We start from the raw sequence: 19,891 nt of genomic DNA on the forward strand, positions 1-19,891 counted from the left end.
AGCAAGCGACGAGATGTGGGAAGGGGCGGGAAGGCATTGGCGGGCACCGCGAGCTCGGGACTCGTGCTGATGCGGGGTTCGAGGGGGCGTCAAATGACTGTAGTTGATGATCGTCAAATTACATATGTAACACACAAGATAGAGAGATGACAACGTCGAGATATAGCGATATATGGGAAAGCATTCCAGGACGACGTCAGGACAACTCGAGGGAGGAGGACAGGAGACTAGTAATTCGAGAAACGTGAACCACGGGCAGCGTGGGATAGATGTGCAGCCCGAGAGTGGATCGTGGTGAGATGGACGGCGATGGCATGGAGGAATGCGACGGCTCGCAAACACGGTGGCATAATCATCCCTGCGGATCCGCCTGCCCCATCACGGAAGACGACGTGGAACGCAAGGGAATAAAGAGAGGAAGAGATACCAAAGCAGTGGACACCTGACCGTCCAAGGGAGACTGACGGTGCGCGTGCGAGTCCCAGGGAGGCAACGACCGCGACCGCTAGAAGAGCATAGCCTGCAGGTTGGGCAAGAACGTTCTAGATATGGGACCGTCTTTGTCAGTAACACGCACGACCGCCCAAAGATCACACGACTCACATGGCACCCATACCGGCCGCAAATGCGAGCGAGCCCCACAAGAGCGACTTGCGCTCTGGCGGCATCCGCCCCAGGAGACCCACCCTGCTGTTCGTCGCAATCGCCCGCTCGCCGACCTCACTTTCTCCCGGTTCCTTGAAGTTGAACTTGTACTGGGCCGACTCCTCTTCGCGTGAACGCTTGCTCCCAGCGTCCTCCTCCGTCATCTCCTCGTCGCCTGCCGCCTGCTTTTTCGCCTGTGCGACACGCTCGGCCTTAAGCCTGGCGATCAGCTCCTTCTGTTCCTGCACATCCTCGTGCATCTTCGGCTCTGCCACCTTCGCCGCCTCTGCGTCCTCGTCGACCGCAGTCTCGTCCGACCCCGACGGCGTCGGCATCTCGTCGCGCGCCGTTTTCCGTCCCCGAGGTGTCTTGAGTGGAGACTTCTGGACGGGCACAACGAGCGGTTGGGTCTGTGACTCCACCGGCGGGCTCTTCAGGCGTGCAGACCGTCGTGGGTTGGGCGACGTCGCCATGCGGGGCTTGCTCGGTGAGGTCTGGGCTTCAGGGGGTGGCGCCGGGGCGGGGGGAGGTATCGCTGGCGAGGCTGGAGACGCTTCCCGCCGCCGTTTGGCGGGTGCGGGGCCAGGCTCGGCGACGGGGGATGCGGTGGGCGTCGGCTGCTGGTTCTTGGACCGGCGGAAGGTGGTCTGGGGGTCGGGGACGGCGTTGGCAAGCGAGTCGATGATGGCCTGGAGGTAGTAGCCGTCGGCGAGGGCCCGCGCGACGTCGGGGGTGACCCAAGTGCCGGCGAAGCGAGCTTTGCCCGACTTGTTCGCGCCGGAGATGTCGAAGGCGGTCTTGATCCAGTTCGTCTCGACCTTTTCTGCCTCCTCGGTAGCGGTGGGGAACGCGGCGCGGAACATGGTGGTCACGGAGATCGCGCCCGTGTCCAGCCGGCGGAGGATAAAGGCGTGGCCGCCGTTGGGCTGTGGTGGCGAGTAGGTCAGCAGAGAGCGACGACGCGCGTGGAACGCGGGGAGGGGGCGGAGGGGCACATACAGTGGGGATCTTGACGCGGCCGACCTAGACGCGGTGGTCAGCGACGCGCGCGCGAGATGCGCGTAAAGACGTACGATAGTGGCCTGACCCTCCCTCACGATCTCCTGGAACTTGACCGCGGGCGGCGGTTTGGACGCGTCCACTGTGGAGGAGGTGAATACGGATACGGGCCGAGGATGGGAGCGATACGGACTTGCGCGGATGTGGGGGTTGGCATGCTCAACAGGGAGGGCGGGGCGAGGAACACCAGGCTTGGGGACGGCGAGCAGTTTGGAGGTGGGGGGCATCGCGGAGGAGTGCGCGAGGGTAGCCTGGGGGCCGTCGAACAGTCGCGATCAGAGGGCGCGTTGCGCGTTGGGCAGAGCAAACACGTCCCCCGCCCCCTCCCCACGCTCCGAACTCCCTTCAAGCTCCGCCCGGCATCCCCCGCTGGAATGGGCGTCTACACCGGCGCCCATGCTTTGTGGCCTGAACGGGGACTACAGCTGGCTACATTTGTTGGTCTACAGTCTTATAATACAGTCTATCGGCTTTGCGTTACTTCTAGGCGGGTACCATCATCCTTGCGATCGACGTTCACTCCTTCTTCCCGACCCCTTTGGCCAGGAACTGCGGCCGCGCCACCATCGCCTCGACCAGCTCCTGGTGCTGGTCCCACCATGCATGCGTCCCCCGCCGGTTCTTCATGTCCGCATGCTCGACCATGTCCGTCACCGGCACCCACGTCACCGACGTGCCCTGGATCGTGATCACGGCCGCGCTCTCGGGCGGCGCCTGCTTGCTGCGGGTATGCTGTTTCTGTATTGCCTGGTGGTGCTCCTCCATGAACGCCATGCACTTGAGCGACAGGCGGACCGCACGGATGCGATCCGTTGGCGACGGGATGCCACCCTGTAACGTGTGCCCGAGCGAGGCGGAGCGGGAGTCGAACAGCGATCCACCCTCTTCCTTGAACATCTTTTGGATCATCTCCGTCGTGTAGACGTTGGACGCAACCTCGTTCCTACGACTAGCGTTAATATCACACGCATGTACGACTTCTGGATACCATACCTGAGCACGAGACGGCCTTCAGCTTTCCCCTTCGCATCCAGCGCGTACCGCCGCTTCAAGAACTTCACGTCATTGCGCAGCATGTCCAGATCGATGCCGCGCTCAGGCGTATACACAATGCACGCGCCTGTCTGGAGTCGAGTCAGCCACAGCGCGCACCTCAAACCGCACGGGATCACACTCACCGCAAGCGCGCCCATAGTCGCGATGTACCCACACATGCCACCCTGGGTTTCGACAACGAACACTCGGTTCCGGCTCGCGGACGCACTCTGCTTGATCGCGTCGCATGCGTCGACGAGTGCGTTCAAGCTCGTATCGCTCCCAAGCGAAAACTCTGTGAGCGGCACGTTGTTTGAGATCGTCGCCGGGAGGTGGACCATTGGGATGTTGAACGATGGGTAGTGCTTGCGGCCCTGCTCGAGGATCCGGAGCGAGTTGAACGCCTCGAAGCCGCCAATCATGATGAACGCGTGGAAGTTGTATTGTTGGAACTTGGCAGCGACCGCGCCGAGGTCGATATCGGGCAGCTTACGATTTGTGCCGAGCTCGGACCCGCCGCGTGTCATCCAATTGTCGACTCCGAGCCATGAGAGATGGTGCACGAGGTCGTCGAGCAGGCCGACGAAGCCGTTGTGGATCGCAAACGGCTTATGGCCTTGGCGAATGCAGTAGCGCACCGCGGCGCGGGTGGCCGCGTTCATGCCACCGGCGGGGGCGCCGACACTGGAGCAAGTCAGATCGCTGCGAAATTGCAACAAAGAGAGTGGACTTGCTGCATGATCGCGACGCGCATGCGGAGATGGTGCGGAAGTTTGGGTTCGCTCTCCAAAGTTGCGGTAGAGTAGAAGCCCTCCAAACTCTCCACAAACTCAGGGTCTCGCAGTGACATGGCCTTCTCGAAGTCCTTCTCTGAGATAGCTTGCGCGACTTCCCGGGTCTGATATGTATGTGGGAAAGGAAAACAACGTGTTGGGACACACAGATGGATCGTCAGCTTATCGAGATCCACGGGGTTGTTTGTGGAAAGACGCACCATTTTGACTGCTTCCATCAAAGGAACTCGGGTGATCTTGTTCTCTCGTACGCCTATCATGTACGAGGGCGTGTCGGGGGTCGCCTCGAGTAACGCTTCCACCGCTTCAACGCCTTGCAGGGTCGGCTATCACCCACGCTTCTGAAACAACGCTTAAACCAATAAACGTCGGACTTACGAGAATTCGATCCATCGCACAGGGACGGCCACCACGTTGTGTATGTCCAAGGGTGGTAACCCTCGTGTCCAGTCCGAGCCGCTCACTGAGGATGTCCTTTACTTGGTCGGCACGGATGGGCTGGAGCTTGGTGTCCAAAGCACCTTCAGCAACGATAACGATGGTTTTGCGTTTTCCGACATCTCGATGCTGAAGACGTTGTGAGGGTCGTCGATGTTGACTTGCAGTGAAAACTTACGCTTTGTATCATCTTGCACATTTCGTCCGCCCAGTTGTCAGCATCGGGAGGGCTCTCCGGGATGAAGATGAAATCGGCACCACAGCTGAAAACTCATGAGTATCTAAGGACGAAGTTGACCTTCGTCACGTACCTGACACCGGCCATAAGTGCAAGCCAACCACAGTGCCTGCCCATGACCTCAAGCACGAACGCGCGGGAGTGCGAGTACGCGGTCGAGTTGATGTTGTCAATGGATTCGCAGATACGATGGAGCGCAGTGGGCGCGCCGATGGTGAGGTCCGTCATGGACATATCGTTGTCGATGGACCCGACGAGTCCAACGATCTTGAGATGCGCGTGCTTCACGGCCTGCTCCTCGGTGATGCGCCCTTCCGTCTTCAGCTCCTGGACGAGCGACGGCCATTCCGCACGAAAGACGTCCGCGCCGGTCAGGGAGCCGTCTCCACCGCAAACGACGAGGGCATCGATCCCTTCCTTCATCATGTTCTTGGCGGCATCAAGACGACCTTCGTGGGTGCGAAAAGTCGCGGATCGAGCTGTGCCGATGAGCGTGCCACCCTAGATCAAAGCTGCTTTGAGTTAAGACAGCTACGAGGAGAGAACCAGATCGCTCAGTGTCCATCACGGGCATCAAAGGAGGCAGCGTATTTGAGGAACAAGACGACTATATACGCTCGAAAGCGTCTCTAGGACGTAGGAACGAAGCTGCCGACAAAGGCGTCCACTGTCCTTGCAAAAAGCCCCGCGTGGTGGAAACCGTTCGTTCTGATATCACATGGGCACTCACTTCGGAAAACCATCCGCGGACGTCATCCCACCCGACGCGCACAATGTAGCGTCCCTTGAGCGTTCTGCCGCCGGGATGGTCGCCCGTGCCGTCCCGGAGGAGCTCACCGTCGCCATAGCGCAGATTGTGGACGAAGCTCTCCGCGTCGCTGCCTTCGAACGCCTTCACCCGCGGGCTCGTGACACTGACACTGTGCGAGTGCTTGTGCGGTTCACCACTCTTGTGTACATCCGTGCTGTTTCCGCGCACGAGGCCCTCGTAGCCCTCGCGCACGATCCAGGTCTCGCAGCCCCTGAGGCGACCCGCGTAAGCCTTCGCGTACGGACAGTAAGACGTGACTCACTTGAGGATCGCGGCCTTGACCACCGCGCGCACGACCGCGTTCATCCCCGCACTGTCGCCGCCCGACGTGAGCACTGCAAGTTTCATCTTCGACATAGCTGGCCCTGTTGCAGGATAATCTTGAGCAGCAAGAAGCAGTGATACGAGATGGGGGGATGTGAGGGAGGAAGCTTGAGTGCAGGACCGTTCTTATAGCACGACGGGGGCGCGGACGTGGTCGAGCGAACGTGCGAGGAGAGTGGTACGGTTCAGGGTGAGCAGGCTGAAGTGGTCCACGCCTGTCCAAGCAGGTCTTGACCAATTGTGGCGACAGGCGCTCGCCGCACGGAGAGCCTGGCTTGCGTCGAGTGCAGCGTCTGGCCCGATGTTTGCATCCTAGGCTCTCTATCTCCGCCTTACCCATCGCGCGAACTGTCGGCCCCGCCAATGCGGGGATAGGCTCGTGCATACAGTCAGGTCTCCAGATGTCGAGAATCCCGAATCTCGGCCGGGCACGGACAGCCTCGTCAGGGTCTAATGTCCGAGTACTCCAGTGCAATCCAAGTGGATCATGTACAGTGTACACGATAGCAGCAGACCGCGGCTATTCTCGGATGTAAGATTAAGACAGTCCGCGTCCCTGCGGATACCATTTTACTACAAAGTTGGGATGGCCGTGGCGTCATGAAGGATCGTGCAGAATCGTGGTATTACATGTCGTCAGATCATCGTAGATGGGCACTGGATGGGAGGGTGTCTGGTGAACTAGTACACGCCCTCAGTGGTGCGGCAGCGAACGTCTTGCGGGAAGAAGCAGCTCCGCGTTCGAGAACCGTCGGCGGCAGTGAAGGTGATTTCATATAGGACGGTGTTGTATTCCTGCGTAGAAGGTTAACAGTTGATTAGTATTGAAGGTATGCTGGGAGAAGGGAAGTACGAACTTGTCGATACATTGCCCGATGAACAGTGCCTGGGATCCAGATGTCGGTGCGGTACTGGATGTCAACTTCTTCATCCTACGAGAAGGTCAGAAGAGCCTGGGTAAGACTTCGTACAAGAGCTCGCTTGCCTTCATCTGAAGAAACGTACGTGAGTTACACATGCGGAGAAAAACAAGTAATTGTAAAACTTACGAAGCGCGCAACGGGATGCGTAAGAGGCCGGCTCGAAAGAGCACGACGATAGGTAGATACGGGAGGGGTGGAAGGAGCCATGGAGGCGTAAGGACGGTCAGGACGACGGAGGGGGCAGCGGCAGGATCGTCTGGGCGTAGGGTGACAGGTGAGGCACTCATAAATAGGGCTCGGAGGACAGCCTCAAAACAGGGCGTTTTCACGGAAATGCGAACGTCACGGTCACGTAGTCTACCATCGACACCAAATGGTAAGGGAACTGAAGCGCTAGAAATCGGGAGTGCTTCCGCATCCACCGGATTCGAGCTCAGACAGAGACATAAACCGTGAGAAGACCACGAAATTGGCGGGAGCCACAACGGTGTGAAATCAAGGGACAGAAGCGGCATTCTCTGTACATGCAGCTTCTACCCCGACTTCACGATACCGTTGACATTGCAAAGAATGGTGAACTGCAGAACTCACAGGCATCAGCGTGAAGTCTAGCGCTCTTCCAGCATAAGTGCCCCGCCATGGAGTGGCGACATGGATCTGCCTAAGCAAGAGATTCGACGCAGAGGCTAAGACCCAGACCCGCATGCATACAGTGATGTTGGATGGGGAAGATCTAAAATTTTAGCTTTGAGTACTGTGAAGTTTTCCGGTATTCATAGAAGCATTTGGGTAACAGGTTGACATGCTTACCGACGCAGCCATACCACCAAGACTGAGAGGGACAAAGGAGGAGAGTCGAAACTCCAGGCGGGGATGTCGCGACTCACAGCACCGAGAATGCGGCTGTTGTCGACGGAGCGACCAAGAGCGCAACACTAGACTCATGTGTTTGAGTGGCATTGGTCAACGAGGACGCTTATAATTCCAACGTGTTTTGCACGAAGATAAGCAGGAACAAAGAGACACCTCGTTTGCTTGCGTCCGAGGGTCTTTTGCGTAGAAGTTATGGAGCGCTCACCGCTGCACAACATTTGCCCGCCCCTCGGTATATCCTGTGCCTCGGGGTCACTTAAGGGTACGAAGCCAACCATGTCACGTAACGGAGTCCGAAGTCGGAGGTGAAGAGGTGCAGTGGGACTGTGCCCCCGCCAGCGCCACAAATCTATCGCCCGATTGTTGAGTACTTGAGTTGTCAAGGTCCCAGTGGGAAAAAGTAGGGCGTCTCTGACTTTGAGCCTGCGCCTCTTGTGCCCTTGGTCCGCCACCACTGCCTCCAGCATCCGCTACCTTGCAATTTTGTGCTGATCGGCCGTTGTGCCGACCGGCGCGCGCACCAACGAGCCTGCTATCCGCACAATGCCCAATCAACTTTCGATCCCGTTCAAGAGAACCTACGTAGTCCCCATTCGTGACGCCGTCCGGGATTACATCCTCGCTCACCACACGGGCACCCATCCGGACGCATACCGCTGGGACGTATCGCAGTGGGAGAAGCTCCGCTCAGAGGTCGTGAGCAGCGTCGTTCACGTCGATCGCGTCGCGGCCTTGATTAGGTATGATCCTCGCCGCCGTCCTCCTCTTGCGAGCTACTCATTTTCTGAAGCTATCATGCCCAGATAGTCTTCATCCTCACGAAACTCCCAGCCGACGTGGGCACTTCGGATCTCTTATGATCACTAATAACACCCTCTGACCTGACGTCCATAGATCGGGTTGGAGATTCCCTACGCGCCTGTATTTGACGGCAACGCCCTTCCGGAGACATCCAACAGCCTGATCTATGACCGCGCCGGAGTCCTCTTCAACCTATCTGCTCTTTTCTCTCAGCTTGCCACTGCAGAAGACCGCTCTACACCACATGGTTTGAAACATGCCATTAAATTCTATCAGGTAGGATAGCCCCTCGGGAATGTCACGCATACAGTGACCATACCATGTTATCAGAACGCAGCTGGCACTTTGCAGTACCTGGCGGACACAGTTTCGCCTTTATTGCAATCCTCCCTAGCACCGAACGAGGCGCCTGTGGAGCTATTGACGCCATTCATCCGAAGCTTGGAGTTCTTGATGCTCGCACAGGCTCAGGAGTGCGTGTGGCAAAGGGCTGTAATGGGTGGGTTCTTGAGGCTGTCCACGTCGTCGGCCTTTACATGACCTTTATCTTCAGACAATTTCAAGAATGGTCTGATTGCCAAGCTCGCTGCGAAGGTGAGGCAAGCGACGCCGACACCGGATGACGGCGCCTCATATGTGCTTTAGGTTGGTTCGCTTTATGGAATTTCCTCCGAGTATATCAAAGAGAACGCGTCCGCAAGGCGTGTCGTGCCTTCTGTAAGTGCACTTCGTTTCATCCGCACGTCATCGTAAGCTGATCCTTCCCACAGTCCTGGCAGGCACACTTAGAAACGAAGGCCTTCCATTTCCAGGCTGCCGCGCAGTATAGGAAGAGCCTCGAGGATTTGGAAGTGAACAAGTACAGCCTCTTCTCTAATCCCACAATTATCCCCCCTGAATCAGCCACATTACGCAGTTACGGTTATGAGGTCGCTCGTCTTCTAGAAGCTCATAGCCTTGCGAAACGCGGATACGACATAGCACGACGCGGCGGAGCATCTGCACCTGTTCAGCAAGACATCAAGGTTGTTCATATACCTTCGTTTGCTCTGTCGATGCATAACTGAACATATAGCATATAGTCCCTGCTCGACATCCTACAAAAGAATATCACGCGAGCGGAACGGGACAATGACCTCATCTACCACAAGGATGTGCCTCCCACTTCAGCACTTCCAGCGATCGTGGAAGTTTCCGTGGCCATACCCACCGTGGAACTTGGGCTCAAAGACCCGAAAACGGCGGTGGGAAGCGACGGAGTAATTTTCGGTGAGCTGTTAGGTTGGGGTGTGCGGACAGCCATAGGTATGTGACAGTTCGGTTGCGCGAACATCCCCAGTGTCACGCCTCCCTTCACACAGACATCTACAACGATCGGAGGCAGAACTGGATTGCCGAAGAAGTCTCGGAACGTGTGCGACGTCTTGACGACAACATCGCCAAGTACGTCCCGGTTCCATGTCAGCGGAGTTCGATGCTTCCGAAGCTGATGAGGATGCCTACGCTATCAGCACTCTAGAGAGTTTGAGCCTGCCGTCGGCACTTGACGCTCTTGACAAGCCGATTGGACTCCCTCCCAGCCTCGTGAAGAAGGCGGGAGAGGTCAGAGCGGACAGCGGCCCAGAACGCATCGAGGCTATGATTCGTGATGTACAAGCTCTCGCGAAACACAACGCCGACCTCATTGATGAAGTGAGTCGCCTGATATAGCAGATCGTCGACCACATGACCTCCCTGACGTGATACCCGCTCAGGCCATGGATATTCTCGACCACGAAGCTGACGAGGACGAAGCGTTCCGTGAGGGACACCCCGACGTAGAGCGGCCTGCATCGCACGAAGCGAACACGGAGCTCGTGCAGAAGGAACAGCGCTATCGGGCTGTTCTGCAGCAAGCGCGCGACAGCGACGAACTCGTGCGCCAGAAGTGGGAGCAGTGGGAAGACAACATCGTACAACTCACCTGGACAGAGGCGAGTTTCGTTATTTCCGCGGCCGCCGGACGGAAGCTGACGGGAGCCACAAGGAGGAACTAGAACAGAGTATACCCTCGTCGACCTCCGCCGACAGACTGGGTCAGAACAGCCCTCCCTCTGAGGCCCACGATCTCACACGCGCCCACGCTCGCGCGCTCCGCGCCCTTTTGGAACGACTGGAAGATCTTTCAAGAGCCCGCGTGGAGTTGGAGGCTCGCGTCGGCCGCCTCGCGGCGTCGGATGATATCACCCAGCGAGTCTTGAAAGCTGCATCGGGGATGGAGCAGTGGGTAAACGTCCAGCCGGCAATGTTTGAAGACATCCTTGACGCGGAACTGTCAAAGTTCGATCGATTCCGGGTACAGCTTGACGAAGACGAGGAGAAACAAGAGGACATGTTGCGACAAGTCTCGGTATGTCGTCGCTCGGTGGTATTCCCCGATCAAGGGCTACCACGTCGGCCCTAGGAAGGGCGACCCTACACTAACGGTTTTCGGTTTCCAAGGAACGTCGGGCCGAGTTCATCCAGTCTAGAAGAGACGATGCATCGATACAAGCTCGGGAGCTTGCTCTCCAGAGCATGGATCTTGCATACCACAAGTACAAGGAGATCATCAGAAATCTGGAAGAGGGGCTGAAGGTGCTTCTTCCGCGATCCTCAGCTTTACGACACTAATCACACGCGTCTTTCGCTATTCCAGTTTTACAACGACCTCGCCGTAATACTTTCCCAATTCCGAGACACATGCAAGGACTGGGTCGTCCTCCGCAGGCGGGAGATCAGGCATGTGTTCCACCGCCGTCCAGCTGACCCAAATTGCTGATGCGCCCATTCACTTAGCTCCCTGACGACCGCGCTGGAGTCTATGTCTGTGTCCGACACGATGTCGGCGCAACAAGTTTCCCTCGCCATCTCCTCCGCGCCGCCGCCGCCGATCTCTCCCGCGATGGAGGAGCTAGAACCACCTCCGCCGGCGGCTGCACCTATAATTGACCGAGGCGTGAAGCGAGAATCAGAAGAGCACAGGTCCTCGATAAGCGATAGCGCGCGTCGGCGGGCGAGGGCGCCGCTGGATCTGCCGCCACCGAACTCCGACGAGTGGGAGACCATGGACATGCCCAAGATGCCATCTGTGCCGAAGAAAACGCCGAAGAAGAAAGTCGCAGTGCGCCACTGACGCTGCCATAGGCGCAGCACTTGGAGGAAATGCATTAAATGTAGCGATAGTGCGAGCCCGTATACACGTACGAAAAGATCCGGAAAATGTGCCTGCCCAGCCTTCTTACTATTCCGTCACACTTGGCTATGCGATGTGACGGCGGATGTGCCGTGCGGTTCTTGCTGCAGGCCTGTATTTCTCACTATCTCTTATACCGCGTCGGAGGCCACTTCAAGGCGATGCCCGCAGCTGCACGAGGGGGCCACGCCTTGCGTGGGGTTAGCTACTCTCACTACGCGGCGAGTTCCAAGGCCCGACGGTGGGCCTGTGCATCGACGTCAACGCTGAGGAGGTCTACCACACCGCCCGCGCGCCTATAGCTAGCCGATGGCGAAAGCACTGCATCGCGTAGCCGCTTATTATAAGACGCATAGGCACCGACCGCCGTCCTTCATCTACATCCTTCTCCCACTACTTACTCAGTACCACCCCCGCTCTCCACTCATCTCGCAATCTTCGCCATGGGCCACAACCGTCGTCGCAGCAACTCCTCGTCCTCCTCGTCCTCCTCGTCCTCGGACGACTCCCACCACAAGAAGGACAAGAAGGACAAGAAGAACAAGACGAAGCAAGGCGGGGCCTCCAGCCACAGCTTCCCCACCCCCGCGCACGCCATCCCTGCCGGCCTCGGCGCCGCCGCGATGGGCCTCCCGCACGGAATGCCCGTCCCCGGCGGGAGCGGTGCGCACTCGCGCGGCGCGTCCCCCGCCCCGCCGCCGCCCTACGGCGCCCCCGCGCAGCAGCCCCCCGCCTCCGGCTTCCGCGTCCCACTCGCGGACACCACGCCGTTCCCGGGCGCGCAGGCGGGCCAGCCGGTCGCGTACGACGAGGCGCAGCCGGTGTTCGTCGGCAGCGCGATCTTCGAGCGCGCGGTGCACCCGTGCAAGATCGTGCCGGCGTTCAGCCCGCCGCCGCGCGTTGCGTACGGCGGCGCGGAGCACGAGCACCGCGGGCGGTACGACCTCCTGCCGTTCGACCCGGCGACGATGGAGTGGGTCCCGGCGGCGAACGGGCAGATCCCGTCGGGGCGGCGCCCGATCGAGGGCGGGTACGAGGAGAATGGGGAGAAGCTGTACCATGCGCTCGCGAGCGTGAATGGGACGATGGTGCCGGGCAAGACGGGCACCCATCTGGTGAGTGCACCCGCGTTCGAAGGGAGGGGATGCGTTTTCATCGGGGCGTGCGATGGCAGGGTGCGGCCAACGTCCCGTGGGGCGGCCAAGAGCACTGCATCAGGCAGTACCAGATTCTGTAAGTCCGTCTACGCTTCTGCGCATGCACCCCACCCTCAACTACCGTGTTCCCCACAGCTGCTGGCGGTTCTAAGTGCTTTCAAGACACCCTCAATGCCCTCGACGGATATGGGTGGATGGAATGTATATCTCTATATGTTGCGGCGAAGATAGCGGAAAAGAAGCGTTGCACGTTGTACAATAACCCTCTTGAATGTCATCTCATGGATCCTACTGCGTCTCTGTGGCACTCCGGTCTATGTTTGGGTGGTTACCCCAATCGAAGGGCTCACATGTCGACGTATTATTCGCCCTCCGATTTTCACCCAGTGCCGTGCTTCGTGGCTCATTGTATCATGCATGCCGTGTTCGTGGGTCACTAGCTAGCCTGACACGGCACCAAGAAAATGTCCTCATGGTGGTTTCGATCTCATGGAACGTCGCGGTGAAATTCTCGACCACATATGCCAGCTATGTGCTTCAATCTTTACGTATGAGTACAGTGAGTAGTCTTGACGTAAACCCGAGGCACACCCTCGTTCCATGTCTCCAAGCTCCGTCCGGCGGACACGAACCCTGACCGTAGGGTCCATCGGAGTGCGATCGCGACAAGAACAATGGCGCAGCCTTCAGACAGCGCGACCGGTCCATTCGGACTCGCCTCGAGGCGTCGCGCATGCGGCGCAAGCGAGGTGTGCTGGCTCATTGACCCTGAAACCGACCCGTTAGCCACACTCTAGCTCCAAGAACCACCGCCCCCTGAGCGCGGCCACGCGCCCCAGGCACGGCGGGGGACGGAGCACTCACAACGTGCACACGCCGCACGGCCATGCGCCCTCGGCGGAGTCCTCGTCTGTCGCGTTCGATACCGATGGACCGTGTCGTCCCAGGGTGCCGCCTTGCCGAACGACGTCCTCTAGGGTCCGCTGGCGCGATCCAGCGTCTGGGTTTGAGTTCGAGGGCGGCGCACCCAACGTGCGCCGGGCACCCGGTCCCATTCCCAGCCCCTCGCGTTTCCGGGTTGCTATCTCGGCCTGCGCGAAGCCTCGGAGTCCTCCTGCCGCTGCAGGGGCCGTCTGGAAAGAATGCGCGCTGCCACCCTGTGGCGTCCGCTTGTTTCCGGAATTCGGGAGTGGCGGTGAAATCTGGGTCAGCTGAAGGCCTGCGGGTGGACGGCGCGCTGGGGGCCGTGCGTTTTGGCTGTGAGCCGCCGGGTTCGATGCAGCGCCATGCGTTTGGATATCTTGCGCGATCGCGGGACGACCAGCGCTGCCGTCCAGTGGTTGCTTGATGTTATCAGGGCCCAGCTGCGCTTTCCGGCCTTTGTTGGTCGAATCGTTGCCTCGGGCGGAGGGCCCTGGTGCAGGAAGATCCGCCGATGGTAGGATGAAGTCCGAGGAGTAGTCCAGTTGCCACGCCTTCAACGCATCGAGCTCTGATGTGTCCGCCGCCTCCAACAGCACGCGTCGGCGGTCTTGGTCCGTCTCCTGGATATCTTCATCACCGTCATCCTCGAGGTCGGAACCGCCTTCCGCCGCGGCTGCAGACGGATGATCAGCCTTCATCTACCCACGGTGGCAAGGATTTGGGGACTTGCCGACATCGCTTTGGTCCCGCAGCGCAGACAGGCGGTGTTCGGCGGCTCGAGCCCGTTCTTCTCGTGCGCGTTTGCTGAAAGTCGAGTCGGGTGAATAGTCAACCTAGCGCCCAAATGCAACGGATGCAATATGCAGTCGTACACCGACGGCGGGCGTGCCTACCTGGCTGCTTTCTTGCGAAACCCTGCACCAGATTGTTTTGCGTCCTCGGTTTCGGCACCCTCATCCAGCGCTCGGCCAGAGCCGACAAAGAGGCCTTGGGCAGTTACGCGCGCCCCGGCTTTCCGCCGCTTCGCGGTCTGCGCGCCAGTGTGGTTGGAGGGACCTGTGTCGCAGGCACGTCGACGTCGCCGTACGGAGGTCGGCCTCCGTCGCCCTTGTGCGCCCCCGCACTGATGCGTTCAGCCAATCAGGAAGAGGCGGGCCCGTAAGAAGGCATCGGGTGAGGCCGGAACAAGTTGTCACGCACCACGTACTCCGGGAGTTCGTCAGCGTTGAGACCCTCGCCCCGTATCACTGCAGAGTCTGATAGTCGGCTGCCCGAGGACCAGTAACCTAGGAATACCACATCACTTTGGGTTCCAATGAGAGCGAGCGAGGGGAGGGCACGCACCATCGCCATAGTAGCCTTTACGCTGGAGATCTCCTACATCATTCCGCAACTTTCTCCAGAGGGCCTGAAATGCAGGTCCGTGGTTCATGTGCTAGACGATGAACAGGGTGAGGGAAGGCACTCGGTGACGTGGTGATGTTAGACGCACCTTGATGTGCGCGAGCTGGCGGAGGGAAACCCAAAGCGAATTAGCGGAGGATCCAAATACACCGGCAGTGGCAAGGCGGTCATTAATATTTTATTCGTCAATGGGCGCCAGAATCTTCCGGACGAGTGTTGCCTCCGATGAGCGCAGGGCTCCACTGCTAGTCGATGCTGAGCGTCCGCGCACGGCCGTTTCAGCGTGCAGGGTCAGCCCTGAGATGCTCTCTGTAGGTTCCACGGTGCTCGAAGAGTGTATGTGGCCCATCTAAGGACGGAGCCTCGACGGTGGTGTGACAGGGAGCGACTCTCGCCGCAACTTCCAAGTCGCTAGCCGTCTAGGTCAAAACAGCAATGAGGACAAGAAGACGAATATCTCGTCTCCTTGTCCAACGGGTAAGCGGCCGGCAGATCAAATCCCTTTTCAACTTGAGCGCCCCGGAGACGGTGCGGAGAGGATGTGTTTCATGCCGTTTCCGTGAGATTGCATATTCAATACACTTCAAGGACAGCTACTGTGTTTGACACCAAGAGAAAGGGAGTCCAGAGCATTCAGAGTGATCCCTGAACACTCAGGACTCAGCTTCGTGGTGGTGGGGAGGTATGCACACAAGTCAAGATCGTTGCGCCACTCACCTCATGACAAAGTGTACCCAGCAACCACGGAATCGGTAAGAAAGAGCCATTTGCTCTGCGCAGGACAAGCTCTTCGTCCATAACAAGATCGTTTCCATACCCCACCACTAACAGCATCACGGTAACAACTCAAACGTACCTACGGTTTCGCCGTTGTTCCAGTTCCGACCTGCAAAGACATGGTTGTGTTCGTACTAGAGCCAGTGTTTGGTTGTTTTTTTGATATTGAACTTCAAGACAACAGAACACACCTCTTCGAAACTGTTCACAAGGAAACCTTCGGACTTCATGATGGGTCTGACTTGCGCAGCGAGTGCGCGCAATAGCTGCCGTGCATCCTCCTCTGCCTGAGAATCCACCATCTTGAGCGGGGTTATGAATTTGATATGCGGGTTCGGGTTCGCCTCCCGTTCGTTGAATCGAGCATGAGCCATAGACAGCCTTTGTGGGTGGATGTGAGCGGAGGTACATGTACAGCTCAGGCTCTAGCTCGCGTTCTGTGCAAACGCCGAGGCGCTGACGGAGCCAAATGTCACATGTCAAGTCCTGTCACCGGTCACTATGTCACACTGTCGCTCCAGGTATCGATCTCCGGGTACGTTGGGCGCTCGATCCCGAACGTCGGGCCCTCAGGCCTCAGGTCCTAGTACCTCCTTCCACGCAAGTCACAACGAGACCCACCTAATATTCCGAGTGACCATATGTCCATCCGCTGGCACAAGTCGCGCCCCAGCCACCGCATCCCAGCGCCCGCTGTGGCTTCCTCATGCCACCGTCACCGACCCTTCGGACAGCACATCTCTAGATCTATGAATTCAATACGATCCCCGCGGCGCCCGCCATAACTTTGCAAGTGCCGCATCGCGAGTGCCGGGGGGCCGAGGGTTGTAAGACCCAAGACAACGGGAAGAGGGTTATTTGTCCCCTATAACGCCTGCCAGGGCATTCATATCCAGCCCCATGGGCATCTACTTTAAAAACCCCAGGCGAGCCATGCCCCCTGCGCACCCCCCGTCCCCGCACCCCGAACGCGCATCTCCCATCCCACATCCCACACTGTATCGTCGATGGCTCGCGGCACGTCCCCTGTAGCTCGTGCCCAGCGACCCTCATCTCAGGTTGTGAGTCGTCTAGTTGTCCTCGCCATGTCATTGTGCTGACGATGTCTGATACGCTATGTGCGATGCTAGACCCCAAGGCCCCCCAGTCATCCCATCCCTCCGATCGCTCCTGTGTCCCAATATGTGGGTATCTTGGTCGTCCATCCATCCGTTGTCATTGCGCCATCTGCTGACTCCGCACCTGCTGTGTGCACAGCTTCATGTCAGTTGTCGGTGTACAAACTGCGCAGTCTGCTACAAGGCTGAAACTTTGGTCGCAGGGACAGCAGGTCGATGTGCAGATCAGATTGTATATCTGGGTCCGCGGTACCATCAAGGAACAGGTATATGTCAAGGCATGTTTCCCTTTATCCCTTTACTGTCAGTATGCTCACGAGGGCGTCATGCAGGGCTACAATGCAGTCATGTATGGGATAGAGTATTGTGCAGCGGATGGTTGCCTTTACACCGAGTTGTTCCATCGCAAAGACATTCGCCCCCACATCAACTGAGCTTCGTTCCTGCAGAGCGACTCTTGACGCTATAGACGCAATCTATGTTGAGTCTTTTTGCGGTTCGTATTGATACCCTCCATGTGTACGTGCATGTAGTCCCTGCCCAATGTCCACTGCCCGGGAAGTACGTAGTAAACCACCTATAACCGACGTCGTTGGCGGCCGATGCCCGTTCCTTGGTCCTTTAGCGGCTTTTTTCGATCGCGATCGGCAGACCATGATCTCGGATCGAGGTGTCGCTGAGAGGAGACGGTATGCTTGAGACAGACGTTTAGTTTTATCGCCTGCACAAGTGTGCATTTTCCGCGTCTTGCTCCGGCATGGGTGAGTTTCAGCCCACGTTTCTCACTAGCTGTGTATGTCTTCGGTGCTTCAGGGCGCGGAGGAGCCAGGCCTCGTGAGAACAAAGTGGTGCACACTCGTGCCGGCCGCCGGACCTGGTGCCGCCTGAAACGACCGTTTGGCCAAGAGCCCAACGTGCTGCTCGAGCCCGCTGGCCCGAGCGCGCCGCTGCTTCTCTCTCGGACACGACCAGGCCGCGTGCAGGAACCCCAGAGTCCGCTCGGCGTGTTCCCCCCGTCCTCTCGTCTTCTCAGCCACTCCTCCATGTCACGGAATGCCGCTCCTTCTTCTTCGTCTCGCTTGCTTGATTTTCCTGTTGTGTCTGGGGACGCCCACTTGCGCGAAACAGCAGTGTCGCCTCGTGCTTAACGCACAGCTCGGCGACTCCTCCAATCCCCAAGCGCCGCTCTCAGCTACTCCGACGTCCTCTGGGCCTCCCTCGACCTCGACGACCTCGTTACCAACACTCGCACCGTTCAAATATGGGCAGGATATCGTTCGGGGAGTCAATTTGTGAGTACAACGTTTTCTCCCGTGACAGGGAGTGTTGAGTTTTCACCGCAGGGGCGGATGGTTTGTGCTCGAGGTGAGCGCATCCTTGCATGGCTGGAACACTCGCGTCATGACTGTTGGGTAGCCCTGGATCACACCAAGTATCTTCGAGGCCACGAACAACGGCGACATCATAGACGAGTACACGTTCGGCGGGATGCAAGATTACAACCACGCCCTAGACGTCTTGCAGACACACTGGGATACATGGATCACCGAAGATGACTTCGTTGCGATCAAGAACGCCGGACTTAATCATGTCAGGTATGTACAAAGTGCTGTCGCTCCAGACGCTTCATCCGTGAACGCCTGCATGCAACGAGGCCGCGTCAGGAAACCCAAGCTATGTGGTCTATGTCCGCATAGAGCACAAGGCATTTACGTCATGGACTTGGTTGTGCGAAGTCGTTGACACGACCGTCTCCTCCCACATTTACCCTTTTTTGTCGATCCTTCTAACTTTTTTGTCGTAGGATGCAAGTCGGATACTGGTCCGTTCCGATCACTACGGCGGATACAAACTTCACAACCTCGACCGACCCTTACATCCCCGGAGCATGGCCGTACCTCTTACGTGCGCTCGGCTGGGCACGACAGCACGGCATCCACGTCATCCTCGACCTCCACGGCGCGCCGGGCTCGCAGAACGGGTACGACAACTCCGGGCGCCTCGGTGGCGCGAACTGGGCAAAGGGAAACAACGTCTCCCGCACTGTCGACATTGTCCGCTTCATTGCTGCTCAGATTGGCGGCATGATCGACGTGCTCGAGCTCATCAACGAGGCTGGCGGCTGGCAGAGCAACATCGCTGCCATTGTCCGCGACTTCTTTACCGATGGGTACGATGCGGTCCGTAGTGTCTCGGGGACCGACCTCAAGGTTATGATCGGGGACGCTTTTTTGGGCGTTGCAGTGAGTGACGCGCATCGTCGGTGGGATAGCCGAGTTGACAAATCCCACTTGACCAGAACTGGGATGGCTTCTTGACACCACCTTCCGGTCAAGGTGTTCTCATGGACTTCGTGAGTTGGATTTGACAGGTGCCACGGCCGCGCACACAATAATGAGGGTCTGTCAGCACGAGTACCAGATATTTAATTACGACCAGCTCGCAATGACCCAAGATGAACACATTAACGTGAGCGTCCTGGATCAGTTCTTATCTCCAACGCTCGGCAGGCTCACGCGCAAACTCTGTTCTGAAGTATTCCTGCTCCGTTCTCGACACCTTGAAGACGTATGCCCAATCAAATCTATACACGATCAGCGGCGAATGGTCTAACGCCATCACCGACTGCGCGAAATGGCTTAACGGGCGTGGCGTCGGAGCGCGCTGGGATGGTACCTGGCAGGCCGGCCAGCAGACCTTCGGTAACTGCGATGGATACACCGGCAATATGTCCACGTTCAGTGACGATTACAAGACGTTCCTCCGGAAGTGCGGAGAGTTCCTTACCTTGATTTATTCAGTTCGCTCATCCACTTTTGTTTGGCTGACGCTGGTGCAGATACTTCGAATCCCAGGTCGCCATCGGAGAGGCAGTTCAAGGCTGGACCTTCTGGACATGGAAGGTAGGCTATTGCCGCCGATGCCGTATCGTCCTCGTTGTGGCAGAGCTAGTCTGGTATCTAACACACTCCGCTAGGCCGAGAACGCAGACGACTGGAGCTATCAGAAGGGATTGGAGGGCGGCTGGATCCCGCAAGACCCGACGGATAGGAAGTACCCCGACATATGTTCTTAGACTCTAACCCCCCCGGTGCATGCACTGCCACGTCGAGGGGCCAACATTATTACTCGGTACATCGGTGAGTTTGCGCTACTCGGGACTCCTGTCATGTGAGACTGATGGACCGCAGCGTATTTATCATCTACTATAACGGACACTGTTCTTCTACTCCCGCGCGCCGCAGCAGACATTGTTCCTAACAAGTTGTAATTAAATCCAGGACGAGGTTCCGTTGCCGATGGTCCTGCTGCCGCCTCGGAGAGCGCACCGCCTCGTTGTCCACGCCAACCCTTTG

At 58.1% G+C, this 19,891-nt stretch overlaps 6 protein-coding genes across 6 annotated transcripts; 3 read left to right on the forward strand and 3 right to left on the reverse strand.

The window, feature by feature from the left end:
- Positions 1-505: 505 nt before the first annotated feature.
- On the reverse strand, positions 506-1,931 carry BXZ73DRAFT_38883 (uncharacterized protein; the record flags this gene model as incomplete). The annotated part of the gene is made up of 5 exons (XM_048018269.1): positions 506-542; positions 604-1,571; positions 1,645-1,668; positions 1,719-1,786; positions 1,838-1,931. 5 exons carry the CDS (start codon positions 1,929-1,931, stop codon positions 506-508), a joined length of 1,191 nt encoding a protein of 396 aa, XP_047883149.1.
- A 289-nt stretch (positions 1,932-2,220) lies between these two features.
- On the reverse strand, positions 2,221-5,377 carry BXZ73DRAFT_86704 (6-phosphofructokinase; the record flags this gene model as incomplete). The annotated part of the gene is made up of 10 exons (XM_048024286.1): positions 2,221-2,647; positions 2,698-2,828; positions 2,883-3,423; positions 3,474-3,637; positions 3,734-3,859; positions 3,912-4,100; positions 4,150-4,234; positions 4,283-4,710; positions 4,940-5,231; positions 5,283-5,377. The coding sequence occupies 10 exons, from the start codon at positions 5,375-5,377 to the stop codon at positions 2,221-2,223; spliced, it is 2,478 nt and encodes an 825-aa protein (XP_047883150.1).
- Positions 5,378-7,683: 2,306 nt separating this feature from the next.
- On the forward strand, positions 7,684-11,095 carry BXZ73DRAFT_38187 (pH-response regulator; the record flags this gene model as incomplete). Its single annotated transcript, XM_048018139.1, has 16 exons — positions 7,684-7,880; positions 7,931-7,976; positions 8,035-8,217; positions 8,272-8,440; positions 8,495-8,535; positions 8,587-8,658; positions 8,712-8,800; positions 8,858-8,966; positions 9,024-9,246; positions 9,303-9,384; positions 9,453-9,633; positions 9,696-9,923; positions 9,971-10,330; positions 10,423-10,557; positions 10,619-10,718; positions 10,878-11,095. The coding sequence occupies 16 exons, from the start codon at positions 7,684-7,686 to the stop codon at positions 11,093-11,095; spliced, it is 2,433 nt and encodes an 810-aa protein (XP_047883151.1).
- A 701-nt stretch (positions 11,096-11,796) lies between these two features.
- On the forward strand, positions 11,797-12,392 carry BXZ73DRAFT_38046 (uncharacterized protein; the record flags this gene model as incomplete). Its single annotated transcript, XM_048018113.1, has 2 exons — positions 11,797-12,270; positions 12,330-12,392. 2 exons carry the CDS (start codon positions 11,797-11,799, stop codon positions 12,390-12,392), a joined length of 537 nt encoding a protein of 178 aa, XP_047883152.1.
- A 606-nt stretch (positions 12,393-12,998) lies between these two features.
- On the reverse strand, positions 12,999-15,791 carry BXZ73DRAFT_38640 (WLM-domain-containing protein; the record flags this gene model as incomplete). Its single annotated transcript, XM_048018235.1, has 10 exons — positions 12,999-13,080; positions 13,177-13,928; positions 13,971-14,040; positions 14,130-14,359; positions 14,437-14,522; positions 14,581-14,671; positions 14,729-14,743; positions 15,358-15,428; positions 15,497-15,551; positions 15,609-15,791. The coding sequence occupies 10 exons, from the start codon at positions 15,789-15,791 to the stop codon at positions 12,999-13,001; spliced, it is 1,635 nt and encodes a 544-aa protein (XP_047883153.1).
- A 1,797-nt stretch (positions 15,792-17,588) lies between these two features.
- BXZ73DRAFT_38543 (glycoside hydrolase) lies at positions 17,589-19,611 on the forward strand (the record flags this gene model as incomplete). The annotated part of the gene is made up of 9 exons (XM_048018217.1): positions 17,589-17,827; positions 17,879-17,900; positions 17,952-18,130; positions 18,340-18,778; positions 18,835-18,888; positions 18,945-19,004; positions 19,072-19,304; positions 19,375-19,438; positions 19,513-19,611. 9 exons carry the CDS (start codon positions 17,589-17,591, stop codon positions 19,609-19,611), a joined length of 1,389 nt encoding a protein of 462 aa, XP_047883154.1.
- Between the last annotated feature and the right edge of the window lie 280 nt (positions 19,612-19,891).

Source organism: Epithele typhae (genome assembly GCF_022376455.1).
Source record: "Epithele typhae strain CBS 203.58 chromosome Unknown BXZ73scaffold_2, whole genome shotgun sequence".
NCBI classification, from domain to species: Eukaryota; Fungi; Basidiomycota; class Agaricomycetes; order Polyporales; family Epitheliaceae; genus Epithele; species Epithele typhae.